This window comes from Pinus tabuliformis, chromosome 5_1 (genome assembly GCF_031772625.1).
Source record: "Pinus tabuliformis cultivar Carrire ecotype Pingquan chromosome 5_1, CPIR1, whole genome shotgun sequence".
NCBI lineage: Eukaryota > Viridiplantae > Streptophyta > Pinopsida > Pinales > Pinaceae > Pinus > Pinus tabuliformis.
The window spans coordinates 924015506-924040487 of record NC_142305.1 but is presented as its reverse complement, the minus strand read 5'-3'; the positions used below and the strand labels follow the sequence as shown (position 1 = coordinate 924040487).

General features: G+C 38.5%; 1 protein-coding gene across 1 annotated transcript in view; it reads left to right on the top strand.

Moving 5' to 3' along the window:
- LOC149167806 (protein SEEDLING PLASTID DEVELOPMENT 1-like) overlaps positions 1–24982 on the top strand; it is a 365756-nt gene that overhangs the window by 92942 nt on the left and 247832 nt on the right. The window contains 2 exon segments of the mRNA XM_089433166.1: positions 6388–6538; positions 6674–6865. Coding sequence (XP_089289292.1) covers positions 6388–6538; positions 6674–6865 — 343 coding nt within the window.

The following is a 24982-nucleotide window of genomic DNA, read 5'->3' as shown; positions in this document are numbered from 1 at the left end:
GAGGAATTGAAGCAAGCAGCGACAGACAGAAATAGGTGAAGGAGGAGAATGTGGCCCTCACATCTAAGGGTCTTAGTCAGGGACAGGGGGAGCAGAGGAAGAAGAAGAAGTACTTGTCGATGATCAAGTGCTTCAGATGTGGTTAGCTTGGTCACTACAGTATGCAGTGTCCTCTCAGGAAGGACAAGGAGGAGAAGTAGGACCAATAGGCAGCGTCATTAGAGATCGATAGGTTGTCCTCCAGGCTGGAGGAAGACTTCACCATGTTCGCTGATATACCTCCAGGAGTGAGGAGGGGAGATTTGGTGCTGTAGCACCAGAGCGCTACAGTTGGGCAGGATCCTTGAGGAGTCCACCTCCTGGATCAATGCCTTGCTACGGGGGCCCATACTATTCAGTAGCAAGATTGATCGAGGACAATTGATGTAGTCAAATGCCAGAGTGATAGTTGCGACTAGTAGCAGTCAGATGCTGGGGAGCGCAGTGCAGAGTTGGCAGCAGTGCATTTGGCATAGTGCAGAGTCAGCAGCAACATAGATTCTTCAATGACAGTGCAAATGCTAGTAGCAGTCTGAAACTCATGAGACAAATGCACCATACTGATCATAGTTGATTTAGTATTTTGGATTCTTTTCAGTTGCAGATGTTGCAGTTGTAGCAACAATAGATGAGAGGGAGTTGTAGTGCAGACACAGTGTTGGCAACAGTACAGTAGGGTCAACAGCAACACAGATGCAACGTATATTAGAGTTGCACAGTGGTTGGTGGGCAGTAGTAGCTAAACATTAGCGGCGTGATAGGAGATGATGCAGAGACAATGTGTTGTGGCAGGAAGTGCAGCACTAAAACACATTCCTCGCTAAGAGGGAGTGTTAGTTTTTGTAGCATCCGATGTGTTCTAGCCACGAAATTTGGTGGAGAGGCTAGAATACATGAGATCTCCAAAAACCACAAATCGTTTCTAGAAATTCCACCTAGAAATGACTTAATTAGATTATTAATCGTTTTTAAAATATTTCTCAAGTATAAACTTAGGGAATATGGTTAATTAATCAGTATTAATTAGGTCAAGGTGAGAATCATCTAAAAACTCACATGGATCGATCCAGAGATAATCTTAGGTATCGATTACGTTTTAATCTTAGCCGTTGGTGCTCCAACAGAGGATTATAAGAAGAGGTCAATGTGGTGATGGAGAACACACTTCAGCAGTTCGATTTTTGAGCAGATCAATTTCCAGAGTAGCAGCAGTCAATTGTCGGAGAGAGAGCTAGAGATCGAAGCAGTGAGAGAAGGGGAGAGACAGTGAGGTTGGAGGAGGCATTCCAGATCCAGCGAGTGCATTTACAAAGAGGTAGAAGAGCCATAGAGAGGCTGACACTAGGGCAGCGCAACAACCTCTAGAGGCAAGTTCAATTTGCTGAAAGGGAGAGATGTGTTCAGTTCAAGAGGTTGGGAAGGAGTCCTAGGATTCTAGAGAAGCATCTTTCCAGTTAGCAGAAAGCAGAAAAATTTCATCAGAGACCAGTCTGAGGCTAGACGTCCAGTAGGCTGCGCAGAGCAACGCAAAGCCTGACACAGAGGGTCAGAGGGCCGAATTTCTAAAGGCAAGTCATGCCAGGAGATAGCCTGTGGGGTGAGGAAAATTCCTCACTAGATTTTTGCCAGTATTTTTCTTTGTAGGATTGCCAGATTTTGGCATCCAGTTGTACTCAAAGTTTCTCATTGCTGCATAATAATAAAAATGTTGAAGTTTCTAAGTCTACTAGTTAGAAACCCTCCATTCACTTTACTGATTTATTCCTACCTACTTGTTCCGTTACTTAACAAGTTATTTACAATGTAAATACTGAAAATAAACACTAGTGCATGCTCAACATATTACAGATCATCAACTGAAGGAAATAGAAACAAGCACACAAAATGACACTGTTATTTTTGGACCAATGTCCCTGGAAAAACCCAATGCAGGAAAACCGGTGCAACTATTTGAGGGTTTTCTTATTAAGCAATTTCAGAGTACAATCTGGGTGCCAAATCCGGCTTACCCAACAGAGAATTTCCTTGGCAGTAGTACCTCTCAGTCTGAGACAAATGTCCTGGCTGAAACCCCGGATAAACCTTTCGGCAGCTCCTCAGCTCCAATCTACCCCAGAAACCCCAATGTCTGCCTTTCTGGACTGCGTCAGCCTCTCTCTGCCCAGCGCTGGCCCTGCATCACCCTGAATGGGCTTGCGTTAGCCTTAGGAGGCCCTACGTCAGCCTTTTGGCCCTCTACGTTAGCAACATTAGCCTCTTTGAAGCACTCTGCAGCTCCTCGCTGCCTCTGTGTGGCCCTGTGTGAGCCCTGGATGCTACTACATCACTCTCTTTGGCTCCTGCGCTGATCTCCTGGCACTATCTCTGCCTCTCTGTCTCTCTGTACTCAAATCCCCTCAGTTGCAACTCCGATCACTGATTCTATCTCTCTTAGCAAACCCCGCTCTAGAGAATAGAATGACTGATCATCTGGTGTGCTCTCCAAGTGACCCTCAAGCCCCCTCTTATACTTTTCTCATTGACATATCAACGACCAAGATTAAGTCCCTAATCAACGGTTAAGATTAGATCTGGCTTGATCCTTGTCTTTTGGACCATTCTAACACAGCTTTATATTAATCCACATTAATATTTTAATTTCTGTAAGTTTAGACTTAGGGACTCCATTAAAAATATTAATTATTTTAATACTCCTGAACTGTTTAGAATCTGCCCAAACCCTTTTTGGGTATTGGAGATCTCATGTGCCCCAACCTCTCCACCAAATTTCGTGGCTACAGCACATCCGATGCTACAACAAATCAACAAAAAAGCTTAGCTGCTGCACCGGTTTTCCCAAGTTGGGTTTTTCCGGGGATTTTTGTCCAAAAATAATTGTGTTATTTTTATGTGTGCTAGCATTTCTTAGCTTCCAGCGTTTTATTTTTCTGCAAAATTTTATTTGTGAAGGTTGCAGTGTATTTATTTCGATATTTGCCGTAGAAGATAAATTGTTAATTAATTAACAATTAGGAGAAATAACATCAGTTGCTGCAATAGGATTCCGGTATTGGAATTTTCATAATTCATGAATTAGAGTTGATGAATCAGATTAAACTAATTTGGTCATTACATGTGGGAAGTGTATACAATATGCATTTATATTTGACTACATATTAGTTTTGAAACAGTATATGTGTGTATGAGGCCACATCCATAAACTGGTGAACTGAGAGAGTTTCAGTATTACAACCCTGTGCTAGTACTTGCACCTGAAGCAACACTTGCATGCACTTATCTTGGAAACTATAGTTACATGCAACCAACTTATTTTGATTCTGGGGGTAAAATCAGCACAAAAACTGCAAGCTATGTCTAGGAATAGAGCAAAGTGAGGGGCATGAATCTTGGGATTCAAATGATAAATTAAATTTGTTTTTGCTTCCCCAGGCAAGGTTATAAATTAGAGTGCTTAAAAGTTAATAAAGCTCCCTCTTGGGGAGGCTAAGTACATCTGTGAACACAATACTTCCCTGTGGTGCAAAACTCTCTCAGAGAGGCCAAGTACATTTGTGAGCAAGTTACTTCCTTCTGGTGCAACACTCTTCCATGGTAAAATTGAAAACATATGGTTAGTATTGAGGGCATCTTTCCTCTCACCTCCTTTATGAATCCACACTGATATTTTCAATGAGGACAATGTTGGAAGACATTATAAGATTGGTGAGAAAATTCCACTCAAACTAGTTATTACAATGAGTTACTTACTCCCTTTTGACATGAAAATAGGAAAGATAATTCATACTAGACAGCTATCTTCTGAGGTTGTATAAATTTGGCAAAAGTCTGTTTGACATGCTACCCATGTTGCCTTTTCAGTGGTTGGCAGCAATGTGGAAAAAGTCTGCAAAAAATCCTGATTTAATCCTAAAAACATGATTTTTTGAACTAAACGATTTAATCCCCCGACTTTTTGGCGACTTTTTCACAAACGAAAAAATCGCGATTTTTTCCTTCGACCCAAAAAGTTTTCCTCCCTTCCCAGGCCATGGATAAAAATGCCGCAAAGGTGAAAAAACTGTGAATTGAAGCTTTTATCCATGCATTTTCAAGTTATTGCATTGTATTGTTTGTCATACTTCTTGCGAGCATAGCAGTCTCATTTGTAATCTGTTAGTTTTGAGGTTAAGATATGTTTTTGTTTTCCAAGGAAAAACAAATCTTTATACTTCATATTTCTAGTCAGAAAGCAAAGTATACATTAGCTAAGCATCCAGGGTTTTAGTGATCCAAACTCTAACAGCCACTGCCCCTTCAAAAGATTACAAAAGTACGAAAAGGACAGGACAGTCTTCCGTAGAAAGAACCCCACACCATCAAAAACATTGTTACAGTTGTTGAATGCTTCTAGAAGAAACAACAAAGAGGAGGTAATGAAGATCAAATAGCAACAAGCTGTCCAAAAAAAACAAAACCAGTGCCTCAAAAAAGAACCCATTTTTCAGACAGGAACAAAGTACCTGTGAAATCTTGTGACAGCAAAGTTCCTTCTTGCAATGAGAGCACATTTTGAAAGGGAATCTTCTTTAGTGGTGAATTCCCTGTAAATGTGGGGAAAGGTTATGTATCAGAAGTGGATTTTACCTCCAAGAGTTTTTGAATAATAGATGCCAAGGCTAGGTTAATACTCTGACATCTACTGTTTTCTCATAAAATAAGCAGCTTGGATTCACCAAGTGTTAATTTTCACATCTACTGTGATACTCACTGTTAATTTTCATTGGACCTACCACCTGACACCTTATTACCCAAGCAGATTACAATCTACTGAATAAATGCATGATTTATTTCTTAATACAATTAGCGGAAACAAAAATTAAAAGGGGAGGAGGATTTCAGTGACTGATTACTTGATGACTTTTAGATGACTCATGATATACATTTATTATATTTTTTGTTGATATTTTGACTCTTGAGAGTTGAGACTCGGACAGGGCTCAAAATTCAGGAGTTGATTCACTATTTTGATATGTGATGTAGCATTAGATTTCATATACATATTATATATTAGCTTTCTTTACATGTTTATGTGGAAATGCATTTATTTGATGTTGTGGATACTCTAGATGTTAAAAAAAATTAAAAAAAATGAATAATTTTGTGTTTTTTTAATTTTTCCAACTTTTTGCCGACTTTTTCAAAAATCTCCCGACTTTGACGAGTTTTTCAACTTTTGGACCCTTGCCGAATTAATCCCGACTTCGACTTTTTCCACATTGGTTGGCAGAATAGCCTGATAGGTAGTCAATCTTGGAGGATTACGACTTTCTAACATTGTTTGTTTTGTAGACTGTATTCACATAAAATGACGGTATTCTAGTGCAAAAGCTATTACCATTCAATTTAGGCTTTACAATTCAAATGGTTTTGAGAATGCCAGACTAAAACCCAATGACACATATTAAATGGCTTTAGTTGCTCCCTCATCTGTCTTATAATATTATCACTACCTGAACTTTTGAATCTTGACTCTCTTATGATATCTTGCAGTCTTAGTAATTTGACATGCAACTGTAGAAATGTTTCGTGTTTTTGTTCTTCATACTTTCCTATCTTTATGTACGATGTAAGTTTTTCCTCTCGAATGTTTTGTCTTTCCAGTTTGTAGATATGTTGTAGAGAGGTTATGTTTTCCATAGTCTGGTATTTCCCTTAATCTTCTCTTCAATTACATGGAAATACAGTAATATTCTGATATATGAAATTTATATGATCCTATTGATCTTTTATTTTTCTGAGGATGATAGTAGCTTCACCAATGTCTATTTTTCATTTGTTACATTCTTTCAGTGGATGTGATTTCTTGTATAGAGCATTTAGTGATGCTCTTTCTACAAATGACAATTGAACTTCACTGCTGAAAATGAATTAAAATTTAAACCTATGGCCTATCCATTTCAAAACCCAGCAGACATTGGTTAATAACTTAGCACTGAGCAGAATCTGTTAAATGCTATTACTCTGTCCTTCATTTTGAATTGTTCTAATCACAAGAATGAATGATTTCATTGATTTGTAACCTTTTCTTTTTCCTTCTTAACTCTGACATATCCTCTTCTTATATGATTTGAGGTGCCTTATGCATAGAATACTTGTTTCATATGCTGTTTTTCTGTGTCTAGGGAATCATCTGAACCATTCTGCTATAAGGAATCATGCAATTGAAAAGCTCGTCTAAACGGATTGTATAAACATCTTCAATTTCTGTAACTCTGTTATTTGTTTCCTGGTTTTGACTGGATCGCTTCTAAGCATTCCCTAATCATGAGTGAGGTAGTAGATACTCATCCATTCTGTTGTGTTCTTCAGGGAGATAGCAAGAGTGACAGCCGATGACTATAAGAAGCGCACTGTGGTAGTTGATACATCAAATGAAATAGCTGGTGATGGGGACATCCCTCATACATGCATTGGTCGGGCACGGAGAATGCAAGTACCAAATGTTGATATGCAACATAAAGTATGTTTTAAAAACCTGGTGTTTCTGTTTGTTGACTCTTCATGTGCATTACAGTTAAATTTGTTTTCTTCCAATTTTCGACATAGACTTTCATTATTCTAGATGATGATTTTTTGTTATATAATGTCATTGCAGGTCATGATTGAAGCAGTTGAAAATCATATGCCTCAAACAATTATTATTGATGAAATTGGAACAGAGCTTGAAGCAATGGCAGCCAGTACTATTTCTCAGCGTGGGATCCAATTGGTTGGAACTGCGCATGGAATGACTATTGAAAATCTCATAAAGAATCCTTCTTTAGAGATGCTTGTAGGGGGTGTGCAGGTAAAGGACTTTATTGTTTGTTAACCATTTGATCAATAAAAGTTGTGTTGTCATTGAAGTTAAGAGTGTACCAGTCTTTGTTTGATACAATTTTCTTTATGATTTGGAGGCTTAGGTAAAGCTCCATGGGCTACAATGTTGAGTGTGAATTTTGTTCATAGATTGCTAGATAGTTAATTCTAAATGTTACCATTAAAACGTATCATCCAAAGTCAAAATTTTCTTTTTTATTGTGTCTTCCTATCATTTTCAGTGAGTTTACCAGGCTGATCCACACCTTTAGTTGTAGAAAAAAGAGTAAATTATAGTGAAATTTAGAGCTTTTGGAGAAACAGATCTTTTTAACAAGGCCGATAAGGTCCTGGAAGCCTTACTAGATGGACACACATGGGGAGGGACCCATTGTCAACTCGGCCCACTCCCCCCACTATTTAGGCCCAACACCCCCTAATCATCCAAGGGAGGGGTCCCTAAATATCCCGAAGCAACTCTGGTTTATGTCCATTGCCTTATATGGAGTCAATGGGGTGGAGGTGTTCTCAGCCTATTTGTTGTTCTGCATAAAAACAATGCTAAAATAGAGCAGAATTCTAACAGTAGTGATTAGTAGCTAAAGTAATTCCAAGATATAACATGTAACCTATGGATTTTTGTCTACTGAAGTTATCCTAGCCAATATGTGATTATTTATTAATTCTAAAGTTTGGTTAAGGAGTTATAAGTCAAAATAACTTCCTGTCCTGTATGACAACGTGTAAAACCTGTCTAAATTGCAGGGACAACAACCTATTTGTTTGATCAGCCAACTTATTATGTGAGAAACATCTCTAAGGAGTTAAATGGCTAGAGAGTGATTGTAGAGGCTTTGTGGCCTCCCCTCTACTAAATTTGGGTTGAAAAGACAACTTCTAGCTAGTTGGAAATTGATTTTCAGATTTCTGGTTATGTTTACTAATCCAAAAAATTTCCAAAAAAATATTTTGCAATTTAAATGGCTAGAAAATAAAATTTATTCAACTCTAACATCAAAATTTTACTTATAAACTAGTATAGAGCTGAATGATCAAAATTTTTAGTGTAACATACTTATCTGTAGGCCTGTAGAACTCATTTCTGGTGGCTGAAAACACAGGTCCAACAAACAGAGAGCCCACTTTACTTGGTAATCTGCATCTAGAAGGCTAGATACAAATGTAAAATGACCCGTAAAATGCATAAAATAATAACTTGTATCTAAGTTGGATTTATATCTAGTATTTTTATCAGTTTTACCCAACAAATAACTTCTTGTAAATTAATATAACAGTAAAAACCAGCAAGCAAAAATTCTACTCTAATGCAGAAAAGTAAAAGAATGTAATATCCCTAAGGAAATTTTACAATGATAAACAAAACATGCATAGTAAAAACACTCACAAAAATCACACACAAATCAGACACCATGAAATAAGCCAAAAACTACGCTGCTCTGAGCCATTTTATTATCAAAGTATGAGGTTAAATAGTGGGACATCCTATAGAGCAACTACTAGGTCAAGGGAAACAATGGAGCCATAGCCCACTTTCAACTATGCTAAGGCTCCTTGCTCTTTACGGACTTTCACAGATGGGAGGAGACCCGGTATGAGAGGAATCACGATAATGGATATGTCAATGAAAATGATGAAAGGTGATTCCCAAGGCCTATTCACAAGAGAGACTCAATTGTATGGCTTGCTTGCTTTGGAAGCAAGGTGATGGGCTCTCTAGGAAGGGCCAAGAAGATCCTTAGGGCTAGGTTATGAGAGTATGCTTTGCCAAGATGGTTCCTAGACCTAGGGATCCTTGTGGAGACTTGGCTTTTATGTGATCTTTGTGAAATTGGAATCAGCAAATTGCGGACTACAAAAGGTCAAGTGGACCCACAATTAGGTCAAGGGTATAGAGTTGATCAATGAAGAATGGGCTTGACCTAATTAGGGAAGGGAAGAGGATCAAGGAAAGAATATTCTTTGGATAATTTAATGCTATGATCCTAATGAGGTTACTAGCCAATGGAAAACCAAGGGCAAGAATCGATCTTTGAGCTAGGGCTTGAGATATCTCAAGATCCCATTGTCGGAATTTTGTGAAATTTGGAGGGCTTCTAGAGGACACACCAGCGCAGTTGTGGGCAAGAGATCAAATCCTTTTGATGGCTAAATCGTGAGAAAAGTGATGCCCTAGGTGACCTATGGAGGCTAGGCCTAGAAAAGGAAGGGGAGGTGAGAGAAATAAGCTTTAAAAGTGATCACCTATGGAGGATTAGTGCCTTGTCCTTTGGGAGAGATGGAGTCAAGGAGAATTTATGGTTTGGAAAGAGTTCACCCAATCAAGGAGGCCTTCAAACAACTTCGCATGGCATTAGGGCATGAGAGCAGTTGCTTCAAGGTCTTTACACTTCAATTTGCAATAAATGATGACTTTTCAAGATGTATTTAACATAAAATATCTCTAGGAACATTCACCCATTCATACATGGCCCATGACATGATGCAATGCTATAAAAGATCACAATTTCCACTAATTCGTATAGAAAAGCAGTAAATTTCAGACTTGTATAGCGAAAATCCCAACAACATTCATGTGACAAAAGTAAATAACAAGAATAAGCATGAAAATAACACTTACATGTATAAAAGAGTATATCCAATCATCAAATTATGCCAATAGAGAAGCTCCAAGACAAGAGAGAGATATCCAAACATCAAAATTCATCCATATCATCCAAACTCATCCTCCAAAAGGTATAGCGAAAATATCACAAGAGATAATAACCCAATCCAAGTGATGATGAATGAGAGAGAATGCCTCTCTTCTATTTATACAATCCTCTAAGGGATTCGAATGGCCTAATTTGGACTAATAATGCCCCTAAAATAAAATAATGTGCATAATAACAATACTTTTGGTGACAAGCCCACCAAATAGCTCAATAATACAAGAATAAGCCTCTCAAGAGGGTCGAATGATCAATAAAGTGAGTCGTTGGGCCTTTGAGGAGGCCTAATGAAGTCCAAGGGGTGCCATGATGTAGAAATGGACTCCAAACATAGTGGACAAGGGGTTGGCCCCTTGTTTTCCAAGCAAGAACAAGTGGGTGCATAAAGTTCTCACATCATTGGCGTAATTAGTTTGATTAATCTCCATGTTTTTTACTAGTAGCATTAGTTCTTGTATAATTTGCTTTTGATCTTCCTTTTCGTTGTCATTTGTCCCTGCTTTTCCACTATCATGGATTTGATCTGCAATAGTACAGGTGGATGGCACATTCTGATATGAAGAATTGTCTTGGAATCTTTCACCGACAGCTGAACCTTTCATAAGATTACTTTCATTCTGTTGCACAATTTTAGGGGCACAAGACGAGCTATCTGGATCACCATATCGATCTTTAAAATCATTGACAATGTCTTGTAAATAAGTGAAAGAATCCTTAGGATAATCGTTAAACCAATTCAAAGCATCACCCTCTAAAGAAAAGACAAAAAGACGCATTTTGACATCTTCATGATTATACTGAGGGGGTCTACAATATATGATCATTATATGAGTAAACAAGCCTAGATGTATTTTAACAACGACTGAATCACCACTTGAGAACAAAGGCAATTTAGAAATGGCCACTTCCGGAATATCATGGAGATCATCAGTACACTGACATGGTTTAAACGAATAATCCATGATGAATAACGAGGGACCAAATGGATGATAGAACGAGATCTCTGCTCAAGAAAATCAATAGATGAAAGAAGTGGAGTGGCCACTTGAACAATGAATCTAATTCTAGGATCCAAAAAGCAACCAATAAGCAAATATGAGGGAGGCTTCTTGTCTGGGAAAAATAAGAAAATGGAGTCGCCACTCAAACAAGAAACGAACTGAAGAGAAGTTGCTGATATGACGAAAGATAAGGTGATGAAAAGATCCAAATGATGCCAAAAAATGTTGACTCTGCCAGCACAAATGAGATATACGAAAGATGAAAGAATGATAAATGTCGTTGAAACGCCAGGGCCAGAAAAACTCTATCCCCAACAACGGCGCTAAAAAATGTTGTCGCACAGATTGTCACGACAACCCTGAGACCGGGGGCTGTCACCCTGATCCCCGATCTCTCCGTTTAAGCCTGTCTCCCGCGGCTAAGGGGGGTAGACCCTATGGGACAATGGATGACCAACTGTGGACCAGTTGGGTTGGGAGACACGAGGGAAAACAAGCACTTATTTGATTTTATTAAGTTAATAGACCAGTGCCTTGTAGAGTTAATGGCTGAATGATTATCTATCAAACGTTGCGGAAAGATGAACTCATTAACAATCATTGACCATCAGATAACTCAAGCAATGCAATATATTCGATAAACGCACAATGCTTTAATAGTGATCCAGCAATTAAAACTCAATAACGATATTCCAGCAATTAAAATTCGAAGGATTAAATGCTTGAAATAACCACATAATTTCAAATGCTAACCAGTTATCAGTTTTGCATCGCTAACTTCGAAATGAACATTAAGTGCATTTAGCTATAAGAAAATACCACAAAAGTCACCAAAATGATTTTTCACTTTTTAGCTAAAATTTTATTTTTATTATTATTTTTTATTATTTTTTTTAATCCCAAAAATTAAACAAAACTAAATAAATTTAAAATCTAGTAAACTAAAAGGAACTCCTATTGCTTCTTTTATAGTTTTATAATTTTTATACTTTAAATTTTAAAATGAAACAAAAATAAAATCTAATCTAAAACTAACCTAATCTATAGAAACTAAAGCAACCCTTTTTTATGCTTTTTATGATTTTTTTATTATTATTATTTTTTTTTGGATTTATTTAAAATCAAAATAAAAAATCGAACAAAACTAAAGCTAAAACTAAAAACTACGCTAAATAAGACACTAACACCTGATCGAATACTTATAACAAAAATGAAAATATATAAATCCTAAATCAAATAAAATCTAATCCTAAAAAACTAACTTAATCAAAATGTAAAACCTAGACCAAATCATACCAGACGTATTACAAAATACGAACTTAACCACGCTAACCCTGTTCATAAATCAAAATTAAAAATTCGCTGAGTGTTCAGTGTATGTAGGACGGCGGAAATGGAAATGCGTGGAGAAGATAAATATTGATGCGGATATGGAGCTTGACGTCGAAAGATGAGCAAGGGAGGAGAGGCTACGGGATGGAGAAGGGCCGAAGCAGGAGCCACGCGGATCTGGCAGAGTGAATGAGCGCGTGCGGTGTGCAGGCAAAGACGCATTGCAGGTTTTGATGGAGGAACACCGCAGGGTTAGCAGGGTTTAGGGATAACGTGCAGGTATTTGGAGCGAGGTGAGGGTTATGCGCATTAAGAATAGTGAATTCTCTTTGCAGGTCAAAGATGCTGGAGGAATGAGGCTGCGGATGGGTACAACACTTTGTTTGCAGGTTGCAGGTTTGGATGAGCGTGGAGATGATGGGATCATATGCAGAAGATGAGAAAGGGATGCATACGGTGGTGACAGATAATGAAATCATTGTCTGCGCAAAACAATGGCCAGTGAATACGCGTATTGCAGCAAATGAAGTATGTGTTGAAACTAAAATGGACAGCGTGCAGGTCAGCCTGAGAAATACGGATTTGAGTTTCTTTGCACAGACATACAATGTGAAATGTGTGAAAAATGGCAGTATGTCTGACTGAAGGAGGAGCCTCGCAGGTAGAGGGACATTAAGCGGATTTAATAGACAGTGTGCGAGGATCTGGAAGGCTGTGTGGAAGACACAATGGGCAATGGAACAGTAGCTGTGTGAGCAGGGTTTGCGGGTGTGCTAGCAAAATAAATAGAGAAAAATGGATTCACGCAGAGGACTGGTATGGCCTGGGCAGCCTTGAGCTCCTTCTGAAAACTGAAAGGAAATTTTGCTCCCTTTGCTTCTGATGAAAACCCTGCAATAAATTTCCAGATCTAACAGTAACCCTCAGACAACAAAAACAATGCCCTGTAAAAAAAAAAATTGATTGTAAACCCAAATCTTGCCCTCCAGGGCCTAGATCTCGCTTCAAGGCAAGATTATATCCTTAGCTCCAAAAAACCTGTGACAATCAAAACAAAAATACCCATAAATAATATATGCAAAACAACTAAACTGAGAACCCCAACTAAACAATTACAATATTCACAAACTGCAGGGTCTAAAATAGCCAGATTTCTCGCTATGCCACATAAATATTTTCAGACTTTTAATTTAATGTGAGATGCTTCAGAAAAATCTTGCATGCATTCATAAAAATTTTCAGATGATAAGCCCGGGATTAAAACTGGCTAGGCTCTTTCAGAAAACGCAACCCGGGAGTTGGCTGGTTCAGCCGAGAACTTCCCCTAACGCCCAGTAAACTCAAAACTAAGATTTCCTGCACAGCTTAAAATCAACCATTAACATAGAGGGAGAAAACAATAGTGAAATCTAGATCAAATGGAGATCCCTGCCATTATATTTCAGAATCTAAACTATCATTCAAACCCCAAAGATCAGACAAGATACCTGTGCTTGAATCAATCTTCATCAAGCTAAAATCAATAGCTGAAAATAAAATTATGCAGAAAAATAAATCATCTTACAGCACTTTCAGAAGAGTAACACCAACAAGATTTCAACCCCAAAGTCTTTCTTTATTGCACAAAAAATGACTACAAGAGAGCTTTCTTTAGCACTAGACTCTCAGATCCAATCTGATCTCAAATGACCCCTAGCACCCTATTTAAAGGAAAAATTCCCAACAGCTAGTTCGAGTGATCCATGTCAAACTAATCTCGACTGTCGATGAGGATCAAGATTTCCTTTAATCTCATCCGTCGAATTTAAATATATTAAAAAATTTAAATTCTGCATTTATTTACTCAAAAATTTGACTTATTATTATTTTATTATTTTTAATTTATTTTTAAATTTTATTATTATTTTTATCTATGTTTTAATTAATTAATTTTTTATTTTTATTTTTTTATTTTTGGATCCTCGAACTTAGCCTTTGGAAAAATCACCTAGGACCTAGAACTTAGGACTTATGAGGGGATTAAAACATTTTCTAACCCTCAAGACACTTTACATCATGACTTTTATAATTTTACATCTCAAAGGGGAAAACCCATTTGACATAGACCCTCATAGACCACCCAGTTCTGCGACCAAATATAATCTAGCAGATCAACACACTAGGATTCCTCTAAGATTCTAATGACAAAATTCATTCCGGCTTTGGGGTTAGGCTGAAGGAAAACTCTGCTGATCATAGATCGGTGAGACAAAAAACCTTCCGGAACGTAGATTATCACTAGAAAATTAGGTCCACCTAGGCAATTTACATACATGACTCAACTCTGCTAATATTATTTACAATTCACACATGCAGACCACACAACCAAAATCATGATTTCCCATGTATTGCCAACCCTAAAGCCAATGGCCAGTAAAGGAGATTCCACAGGACTAGGATACAAGGGTAACCACAGAATCAGGTAGTGGAGACAAGAATACAGACCTAGCTCACTCTTTCCGCCAAATTCCCACACCAATCCATGCCCAAAAGTGCTCATGACAAGTAAGGAAAATTACTCAACTATACCAATGAAAAACCATACATTCGAGGTCGGGAGGCCCACCTTCAAACATACAATTATGACAAGTGGTTGAGGGACCACATGGTTGGCTTAGGTGGCCGAGATAATGGCACATCACGATATCTGGTGGCCATAATGTGCTGCTGGCTGCCGACTGAGGACCATCTAGGAGAAAAATTCTCCTATATACACTACCCACAAGTGGTGGGTAACATCTGGCTGCAACTGGGACATGATCTCTTGGCAAGTGTGTGAATCTACTCAAACGGGAGGTCATGAGAACACCAACAATCTCTTGGTACCACAGATCTGTTAACTGCAGATATCAAAGACTGAGCACACGGGGAAGCATGCTTTTATGGTGCTTTATGGTCACCCATGTTTAGTATTAGGCTGTAAAAAATCAACAAGAAAGTAGAAATACTCAAATTTAATCTAAATGCAACTATTCTATCATGAGAAATATCATATGGTGTTACTTCTAATGAAAAAATAAGCATGCAATGCACCCTACTCTAACATGGATATGGTACAATGTCAAGTGTCAAGGAAAGGGGTGATACGACTTAACTTGATCGACTGTGGCCAAAGTTTGTTGTTAAGTTTGACAATGTAGTAGTAATCTTCCCCTACTTTCCCATGAATCTTGACAGGTATGGAATTTTTATCTACCAAGACCACATCCCCAACCTTGTATTCCCTCTTAGGCTTCCACTTTTGGCTTGTGTAATATCCCAAATTTTGTGAGCATGGGAATTTTGCCTAATTTTGATGATATTAAGTAAAGGGGGCAAATATTATTTTGGAGAAAGGTGACAAGTATTATTTTATTGGAGATTGGCGACAAATTATTATTTTATTAAAATGGAGGCAAAAGTCACTTAGTGGAAAATGGCCCCCACCAATAAAATAATAATTAAAAAGGAGTCTAGAAGCATGGGGAGAAATTATAAAAGGAGGATGGACTCATTTGCTAATCATCTTTTGACTATTACATTTCACCTTTCATCTTCTCTTGGGGTTGTTTAGCACAAGAAGAAAAGTGTTGTTTAGCACTAGGAATTCCAAGCGAAATTCCACCTCTACCTTCGGTGAACTTCGAGTGTCACCCTAGGGGAGTAAGAAGGAGTCCATCTTAGGGCTTCTCTAGGAGCTACATTGCATACTATTTCCAGCTGGAGCATGCTTCTCTTAGGGCGCAAAAGGAAATTTGAAGGGGCTGAGAGAAGCTAGTAGATAGTGGAGTTTTGGCCAGAGAATTTGTAGAGAATTATCCATAAGGAGAACGAGTTTTTCCTTGGGTATTTGCAGGGCCGAGAGTGCTGCATTTTGGAGGACCGAATTTTGTGAAAGGTCTATCACTGCAACAATTGATTTATTTTACCTACTTATTTCCAATAAGTTATTTATGAAAATCCTTCAGTAAACATTAAAATAAATTCAGCTGCAGATATCACATCATAATACAGAAACAAACACATGCACAAGAATTAACACATCGACACAAATATTTTGGACAATCAGTCCTTGGAAAAGCCCAATGTGGGAAAACTGGTGCAGCGAGGGAGGATTTTATTATTCAGCAATTCTTCAGTACAACTGGGTGCCCAACTGGCTTACCCAACAGAGAGAAAATTCTTCAGTATTTCTCCCAGTATCAGTGTCAGCTTAGCTGACCTCTGCGTAGCTCCCAGGCCCTATGCTTCAACCCTTGCCTCTCTGCGTCAACACTGGGCTTCTTTGCGTCATCCACGCAGACCCTCCAGTGACTGCGCAATCTGCAGCCTCTACGTCTGCCTCTCCAACCTCTGCACTGTTCCAGACTCTCTGTTCCGTACTTGCTGCCTCCTGCTTCTCTCCAGACCACTAGTTTGAATTTCTCAGCTAACCCCGCTCTAGAAATCGAATTGACTGGTGTCCCTCAGTGTGTTCTCCAACTGACTCTCAAGCGCCTTCTTATACTTTTCCTGCTGGTCCTTCAACAGTCGAGATTAAATCTCTAATCAATGGCTAAGATTAGATTTGGCTTGATCCATCACTTTTGGAACCTTGTAACCTAGTTTTATATTAATACCCATTAATATTTTATTTTTCCTAAGTTTAGACTTAGGAACTTCATTAAAAATATTAATTATTTTAATATCTTCCAAACCAGTTAGAATTTGTCCAAACCATTTTTGGGTCTTGGAGATCTCATGTGCTTTAGCCTCTCCAACAATTTTCATGGCTAGAGCACATCCGATGCTACCCCAAATCAACACTCTCTCTTAGCGAGGATTGTGCTCTTGTAATACTCCACATTGAGCATTACTCTGATCATACAACATCGGTACCTGTGCCGATGCTAAGCTTCCTTGCCCAACATCCTCTGCACTGCTGCCCATGGTTCTATCATTGCCACTGCTACATCTGTACTGCAACTCCCTCTGCATCTGTGTTCCTGCTGGTCCATCTTCCCAACACTTCATCTGCACTGCAACTTCCTCTGCATCTGTGCTGTTGCTGGTCCTTCTTCCCAACACTGCATTTGCACTGCAAACTCCTTCTCATCATGTTGCATCGTGCTACTGCTACGGCACTGCAACATCATACCCATTTCTATGACTGAAATGGATTCTTTATCATCCCCATCTTCTCCCTGAAATAATCAAACTTGGTTCTTCCAAGGGCCTTCGTAAGGATGTCTGCCACTTGTTCTCGTGTAGGAGTGTAGCTCAACTGTATAGCCCCCCGTTGGACACAATCCCTAACGAAGTGACACCCGATATCAATATGCTTTGACCGATCGTGAAAAATTGGATTCTCAGAGAGCTTGATGCAACTCTGATTATCACACATGATCCTAGTTGCCTCCATCTTTCTTCTGAATAGGTTCACAAGCAGTTTTCTAAGCCATATGGCCTCACACGAAGCTGTGCTTGCGGCCATATATTCTGCCTCAACTGAGCTCAGAGCCATGGATTTCTGTTTCCTACTGCACCAGGAGGTCATTCTTGATCCAATGTTGAAACAATACCCAGAGGTACTTTTCCGATCCACTGAACTTCCTGCCCAATCTGCATCAGTAAACCCACTCAATCTGATATCCTTACCCCTGGTGTACAAGAGTCCATAATCGACTGTTCCCTGTAAATACCTGAGAACATGTTTGGCTGCTGCCTAGTGCGCCCTCTTCAGCTCCACCATGAACTGACTGAGGGTGTTGATAGTGTAGCAAATGTCTGGCCTGGTATTGACCAAATACATCAGAGACCCTATCAGCTGCCTGTATAAGGTGGGATCAACATCTTTGTCTTCCGATGCATCAGTGTTCTTCCAATTGGTTATAATTGGAGTAGCCATGGGTCTACAGTCCTCCATCCTGAATCTCTTCAGGATTTCTGTAGCATATCTCCCTTGCCCAAGGAAGATCTCCCCCTTTTGCTGCCAAACTTCCAACCCCAGGAAATAATGCATTCGTCCCAAATCTTTCATGTCGAACTCGATGGCTAGATTCTTTTTGCAGTCTCCTATGAGTCTGGATGATCCTGTCAGGAAGAGATCATCCGCATATAATACTAAGATTAAAGGCTCATTCTCTACAACCAAATAGTAGAGATTTGGATCTGCCTCACTATTGACAAATGTAATGACCCACTTATAGTAAATTAAAGTTTATGAAATCAAATAAAATTAATTAAATTAAAAATAATAATTAAATAAATTAAAATTAAATCATTAAAATAAATAAATAAACTTTATTTCAAATTAAGATAATCAAATAAAATAAAATCAGATTTTGTTTATAAAAATAACGACATATCATACTTTGGACACGGTGATGGAGGATGTCGATAAATGAAAACTTATAAGAAGGAAAGGATGGTTGGAGGCAGGGGAGAAAAATAGGAGAAAAGCTTATACACAGAGTTTGTTTATCATCAAGAACAGTTGGGCTTTGCTTGTTATGAGGTTTATGGGCACGGGGGAACAGTCTGCTTCAACTGAGAAGTTTATTGTACTGAGTAGCGAGGTTCTGCCTAGTTTGGCTGGGTGGTTTTGGTCTTTTGGTAACCGAAGCAGGAGTAGTTTGAGGCATCATCGACCGTAGGATTACAGGTAAGTACTTTCATTGGTTCTATCAATTAAATTTATAAAATTTAGTAATTTTTATCACAGGATTATGATGTGTAATTTTAGAAGCCTTTATTGTCTCTGCAATGGCTATAATATTCTGTTATTCCATATTCTGTTCATAGGGAATAGTTGTTTAAATTATTCACAGTTCTTACATTTGGTATCAGAGCAGGTCAAACTCTCGGACCTGTTAAGTTTGTTAAGGATTTAAATTTATTGAAATAAGGTTGTGCTAAAGCCATTTAAATCATGCACCCAGTAATAAATTTTACAGCACTTATTCTTTGTTTAGGACTTCAGTGAGATGAACTTTCATAGTTTTACTCCCTGTCGTTGTTTTATCATAGGCCTTCTCAATCTCACTGGAAACTGTATATTTAAGCTTTGTGTAAAATAGCTTTGCCCATCTGATGTAAAACAGAGCCATGTAACTGCATATATCTGATCAAAGCTTCCCTTCCAAGAGAATGATCCTATACAAGCAAGGTATTTCATGAACCCTCAAACCCACAGACTCCAAGGAAGCAATCTTCAAAGTGGAGAAGACCGATTGAGTAAGTTTCCAAACAGTCGCACTCTCTCCCTTTGACAGAAGGCCCCTCTATGCATCTGTGGCTGCTTGCTCAGCACGAGCTATTATGTCAGCCTGCACATTCACCCCCCCTGTGCTGGTTACTCTGAGCTGCTGAGTGAGTAGCATTGAAGTTGCTCCAATTGGACGAAGAAGGGTTTGAAACCCTAGAGTGCTGCTCTTGCCACCACTGCGTGCGATTTCTATTACGAAACGAGTCCGCCATTGCCTAAAACTGTCCAGATTGATCTACAACAGGGAAAAGGTGATACAAGTAGAAAAAGGTACAGACAGAAAAACACATCTGCAGCCCTTTGGTAGGTACTATAGAAGTCATAGAATTATAAATTCGTGCTGCCGAATCTTCAATTTGAGGTAACGAAAGCCACGTCCCCGCTCATTTTGGAGCCTGTTGTCGCGCGGATTGACACGACAACGCTCGGATCGGGGGCTGTCACTCTGATCCCCGATCCCTCCGTTTAAGCCTGTCTCCCGCGGCTAAGGGGGGTAGACCCTGTGAGTTGATGGAGGCCAACTGCCAAACAGCTGGGCTGGGAGACGAGATGCACGATAGGGATAAGCACTAAAATGATTTGATGAATTGAGGAGACCAGTGCCTTATGAGATTGGTGCCTAAATGATTACTTTCTAGATGGTATAAGAACATGAATCATAACAGCAATCATTTATCAACAAATGGATCAGAATAATACTTTGAATACCCAGTAAAACCACAAAGTTCATCAAACAACGATATCCAGCAAACCAAGAGAAATAAATTTCTTTGCATAACAGAGACACCAGATATCTATTTCATATCTCAAACTTGAAAATTTAGCATCTCAGCATAAAACATACAACGCGAAGGCTCCTGAGACTGGAAAAAATAATTTCCCACAAATTTTTTTTTTTAATTTTTATTTTTTTTAATTTTTTTATTTTTTAAAATTCAAAAAAATCTAAAAAAAAATTAAAATTTTAAAACTAAATTAATTTTAAAACTAAACTATATAAAAATTTGAAACTAAGTCTAAAGCCTAAATTTCCCCTCTTTTTTTTTTTTTATATTTTAAAACAAACAAAACCCAAATCTAAAAAAAATCTAATTAAAATCTAATCTAAATAAAACTATGAAAAAGTTTAAATCTAAATCTTAACTAAGATTTACAATACTAAAAATCTAAAAAGAAAAACAATACGAAACTAAAAGATAAATAAATTACAATCTAAAAAAAAAAAAAAAAAAAATAGTCTAAATGCAACCTAACTAAGATTTAAAAAAGACAAATCCTAATCAAATCTAAACTAAAACTAAGGAAATGATTAAACTAAAACTAAGGAAATGATTAAAGTCCTACAACTGAACGCATTTCATTTTTGATTTTTTTTTTTTATTTCTTTGTAAACAAAAAGAAGTCAACGCAGAGAAACAACCTACGTGAATGGAAGCCGCAAATCGAATGAAGGGTGATACGATGCAACCCGCAGGGAAAAAAGGCGTGAACCGAAAATCAAACGTTTTCTATGACAGAGAGAGAGATTTCAAGGGCACCGGCAGTTTACGGGTTCATTGCTGCATACCTGAAAAGAAAGCCATATCACCTCAGCCGTCGCAGAGAAACTGAATCACCCGCTGCCGGCGTGCTCGAGCTTTGCTGTAGACGCAAATGGAAGGAGAAGGAAACGATGCCTACGCCCAAAAAACTCAAACGCATTCAAATTTGCATTTAATAAAAATACCCAAGCGAATACCCTGAAGGGAATCACGCAGACAGCTTTCGTCAAAAATGCTAGACGCAGAAAAAGAAGAAAACGCACAGTCAGGAAGACTCGACAAATATGCCCAAACGAAAATCGATTTTTTATGCTCTGCCTGTATAAAAATGAAAATGATTTTACCTGGACAGCTTTGAAAAATTTGAGATTGATCACACGGTTACCTGGAGACGATGGCTTGCATAACAATCAAATTTGATGGCGGCAGTATGGTATGATTTCTTAAGCAGATGCAATTCAGGGTTTTATTTACCAGTGAAACCCCAGGCGTATCCCAAAACTATGATGACCCTCATAAATCTGAAATTAAAATCTTCCCTTTTGTCACGGGATTGAGACGTCTGATATCAGATGAACAGTTTTCTTGGTTGTAGCAGTAGCATGAGTCTTTGAAACCCTGGAAAAACAGAAAACAAGAGCCTGGCAGGGATATGCAAAACTTCAAAGCAAAACCCTTCAAAAGTAACCTAGTATCAGAAAATTTTACAGCTCTAGAACAGCCAAATTTAACAATAATTGCAGCAATATTTTCGAAATATCAGAAATTTGAACTTTACTGTGAGCAGAAAGAAAATTTCTCAATGTAAATCATGAAATAAACTTTAAAAAAGGATTAACCCAGGGCACAATCAGCTGGGCTCTACACAGAACAGCCTGTGGGAGTCGGCTGGTTCAGCCCAGAACTTCCCCAAACGCCCACAAATACCCTGCACCTAAAGGTTTCCTGCACACCTCAAGCAAACATCAGCAAAGAGGGCAAGAAATGCTGCTAGAATTCAAGGAATAATGGAGATACCTGCCATTATTCCAGAAACCCTACAACATTCAAACCCTAACACGTGAGCAAGATACCTGTACTCACAATGCTCTGACAAAAACCAGCTATTTTAACTGCTGAAAACTGAAATATGCAGAAAAGCAAACATCTCACAGCAATTCCAGAGAGTAACACCAGCCAGTTTGAACCCCAAAGTCTTCTTTATTAATCAGAAATCAGATTACAAGAGAGCTTTCAGTACAGACTCACAGATCAGATGATTTGAAATGACCCCCTAAGACCCTATATAAAGGAAATGATCCTAACGGCTAGTTCGAGTGATCCATGTAGAAATGATCTCGACCGTTGATGAGGATCAAGACATCTCTTGATCTCATCCGTCGATTTATTAACTTAAAATATTATTATTTTATTAGTTAGGGTTTTTGCTTCATTTTTTAATTTTTTATTATTTTATTATTTTTATTCATTTTTTTAATTTTTTAATTCATTTTAAAATGGATCACTGAACTAAGCCTTTCGGAAACATCACCTAGGACCTAGGACTTAGGACTCATGAGGGGATTTAAAACATTTCTCGACCCTCAGGACTCATTACATCATGACTTTTACAAAATTACATCTTAAGGGACAAGCCCATTTAATACAGACCCTCACAAAACACCCAGTTCTGCGACACAACTATAATCTAGCAGATTTAACACACTAGGATTTTCCTAAAGTTCTAATGACAAAATCCATCCCGGCTTTGGGGTCAGGTTTGAAGGAAAACTCTGCCGATCCATGGATCGGTGAGACGAAAAACCTTCCGGGACATAGATTATCATAGAAAATTAGGTCCACCTAGGCAGCTTTACATACATGACTCTGATCTGCTTAGATTATTTACAACTTATACATGCAGACTGGGTTTACAACAAAAAATGATCAAGCTGCTGATGATGGCAGGATGGCACGGACATGCTGATCAGGTGCTGCTTCTTTCTGTCAAGAAAAACGGGGTGCACTGCATGGGTAGTTGACCAGTAGAGGTCAACATCTGGCTCTACTTGGGGACACGTTGCCGCTTGCAGGAATGTGAGAATCCAGAATCTGCATCCATACAATAGAAAAAATAAGTAGCGTCCATCCAAAAATCAGCATATACGTTAAGCACAATAAAGATAAAAAGCTCTTCATTTATTAACTATCTAAAGCAGAAACGAAAATGCGGAAAAAACAAGGAGTAGAGTTAGAAATACGATACAAAGGATGCCCTACGGCATCAGATGTGTTCAATATAGTGCATACTGAGCATTTGCCTGCTTTCAGGCAAATCTGTCGGCTGCTTGTCGGATGTGCCATGTCCAATTTTGCATATGGTAGGACTCTTTCCTATCCGAAAATCAAGCTGCTCACGGCCGTCTGATGCATCAAATCTTCGTCTAATCTTCTTCCTCTTGCGCTTCTTCTTTCTGGCAGGATGAATTACTAATGATCTGGAACTTTCTGTTTCGAAACTATCAGATGAAGTGTGTAAGATATGCATGCTAAGTCCCTTTGTGTCTTGCATCTGATTTTTATCGTTTTTAAGCTTATCTGGATCACCTTCAATTATCCACCTAATGACCTCCTCATAGTAAGATGGAACTTGTTGCGGCAAATGAGAAGGCTCCTGGTTTCTCTTATCATCTGACCATTGTTGAATCTTTTGAACTTGTATTCTAATGGCATCCATCTGACTAGAGCATTCATCCCTTATAGCGCTGATTTGCATGGCATGGTGTTCTTGCATGTGTTTTATTACTTTATCATTCTTTTCCTCTATGTCCATCAAGCAATGTTGCATGAAATTTATTTCTTCTTTATGATTCGCTTGCATGTCAGCCAACTGATTGTTATGATTGAATGTCATAGAGTCAATTTCCCTATCATGATCAGCTTTCATGGTCACCATATTATCCTCTAAGACTGACATCTTGCTTTGCATGCTTCTAATTTCTGTTTCATATCTAATTTTCATGGCCTCAATTTCCTTAGCATGCTGATTTTGCGTAACCTCCAACTCCCTATTACGTTTTTCCAGGTGGGTGCCTAAAGTTTTAACATCATTGATAAGACTAGTTTGATTGCTTTCCATGTTTCTTACCAGCATCATTAGATCTTGTATAATTTGCTTTTGTTCTTCCCTTTCACTATTATTTGTCCCTGATTTTTCACTATCATGAACTGCAATATTTCCGGTGGATGACACATTCTGACATGATGAATCGTCTTGGGATCTTTCAGCTGGACCTCTTATTAAATTACTTTCATTCTGCTGCACAATTTTAGAGGCAGAAGGCAAGCTGTTTGGATAACCATATTTATCTTTAAAAGCATCAATAATGTCTTCTAAAGAAGTGAAAGATTCCTTAGGAAAACTGTTAAACCAATTCAAAGCATCATCTTCTAAAGAAAGGACAAATAGACGCATTTTGATATCTTCATGATTAAATTGAGGGGATCTGCAATATATGATCATGATGCGATCAAACAAGCCTAGATGCCTTCTAACAGCGATTGGACCACCACCTGAAAAAATAGGTAATTTAGAAATGGCCTCTTCTGGAAAATCATGGAGATGGTGAATAAAACGACATTGTTTAAATGAATAATCCATGATAAATAATAAGGGATCAGATGGATGATAGAACTAGCTCTTTGCTCAAGAAAATCAAAAGATGAAAGAAGTGGAGTCGCCACTTGAACAATGACTCTGATTCTAAGATCCAAAAAGTAAACACAAGCAGATATGAGGAAAGCTTCTTGTCTGGGAAAAATGAGAAAAAATGGAGTCGCCACCCAAACAAGAAACAAAACCGAAGAGATGCTGCTGATATGTGATGAAAAGATGCCAAAATATTTGAATCTGCCAGCTCAAATGAGAGATGAGAAGATGAGAAGCTGAATGTCGATGAAACCCCAAGAACAGAAAAACTCTGTCCCCGGCAACGGCGCCAAAAAATGTTGTCGCGCGGATTGACACGACAACGCTCGGATCGGGGGCTGTCACTCTGATCCCCGATCCCTCCGTTTAAGCCTGTCTCCCGCGGCTAAGGGGGGTAGACCCTGTGAGTTGATGGAGGCCAACTGCCAAACAACTGGGCTGGGAGACGAGATGCACGATAGGGATAAGCACTAAAATGATTTGATGAATTGAGGAGACCAGTGCCTTATGAGATTTGGTGCCTAAATGATTACTTTCTAGATGGTATAAGA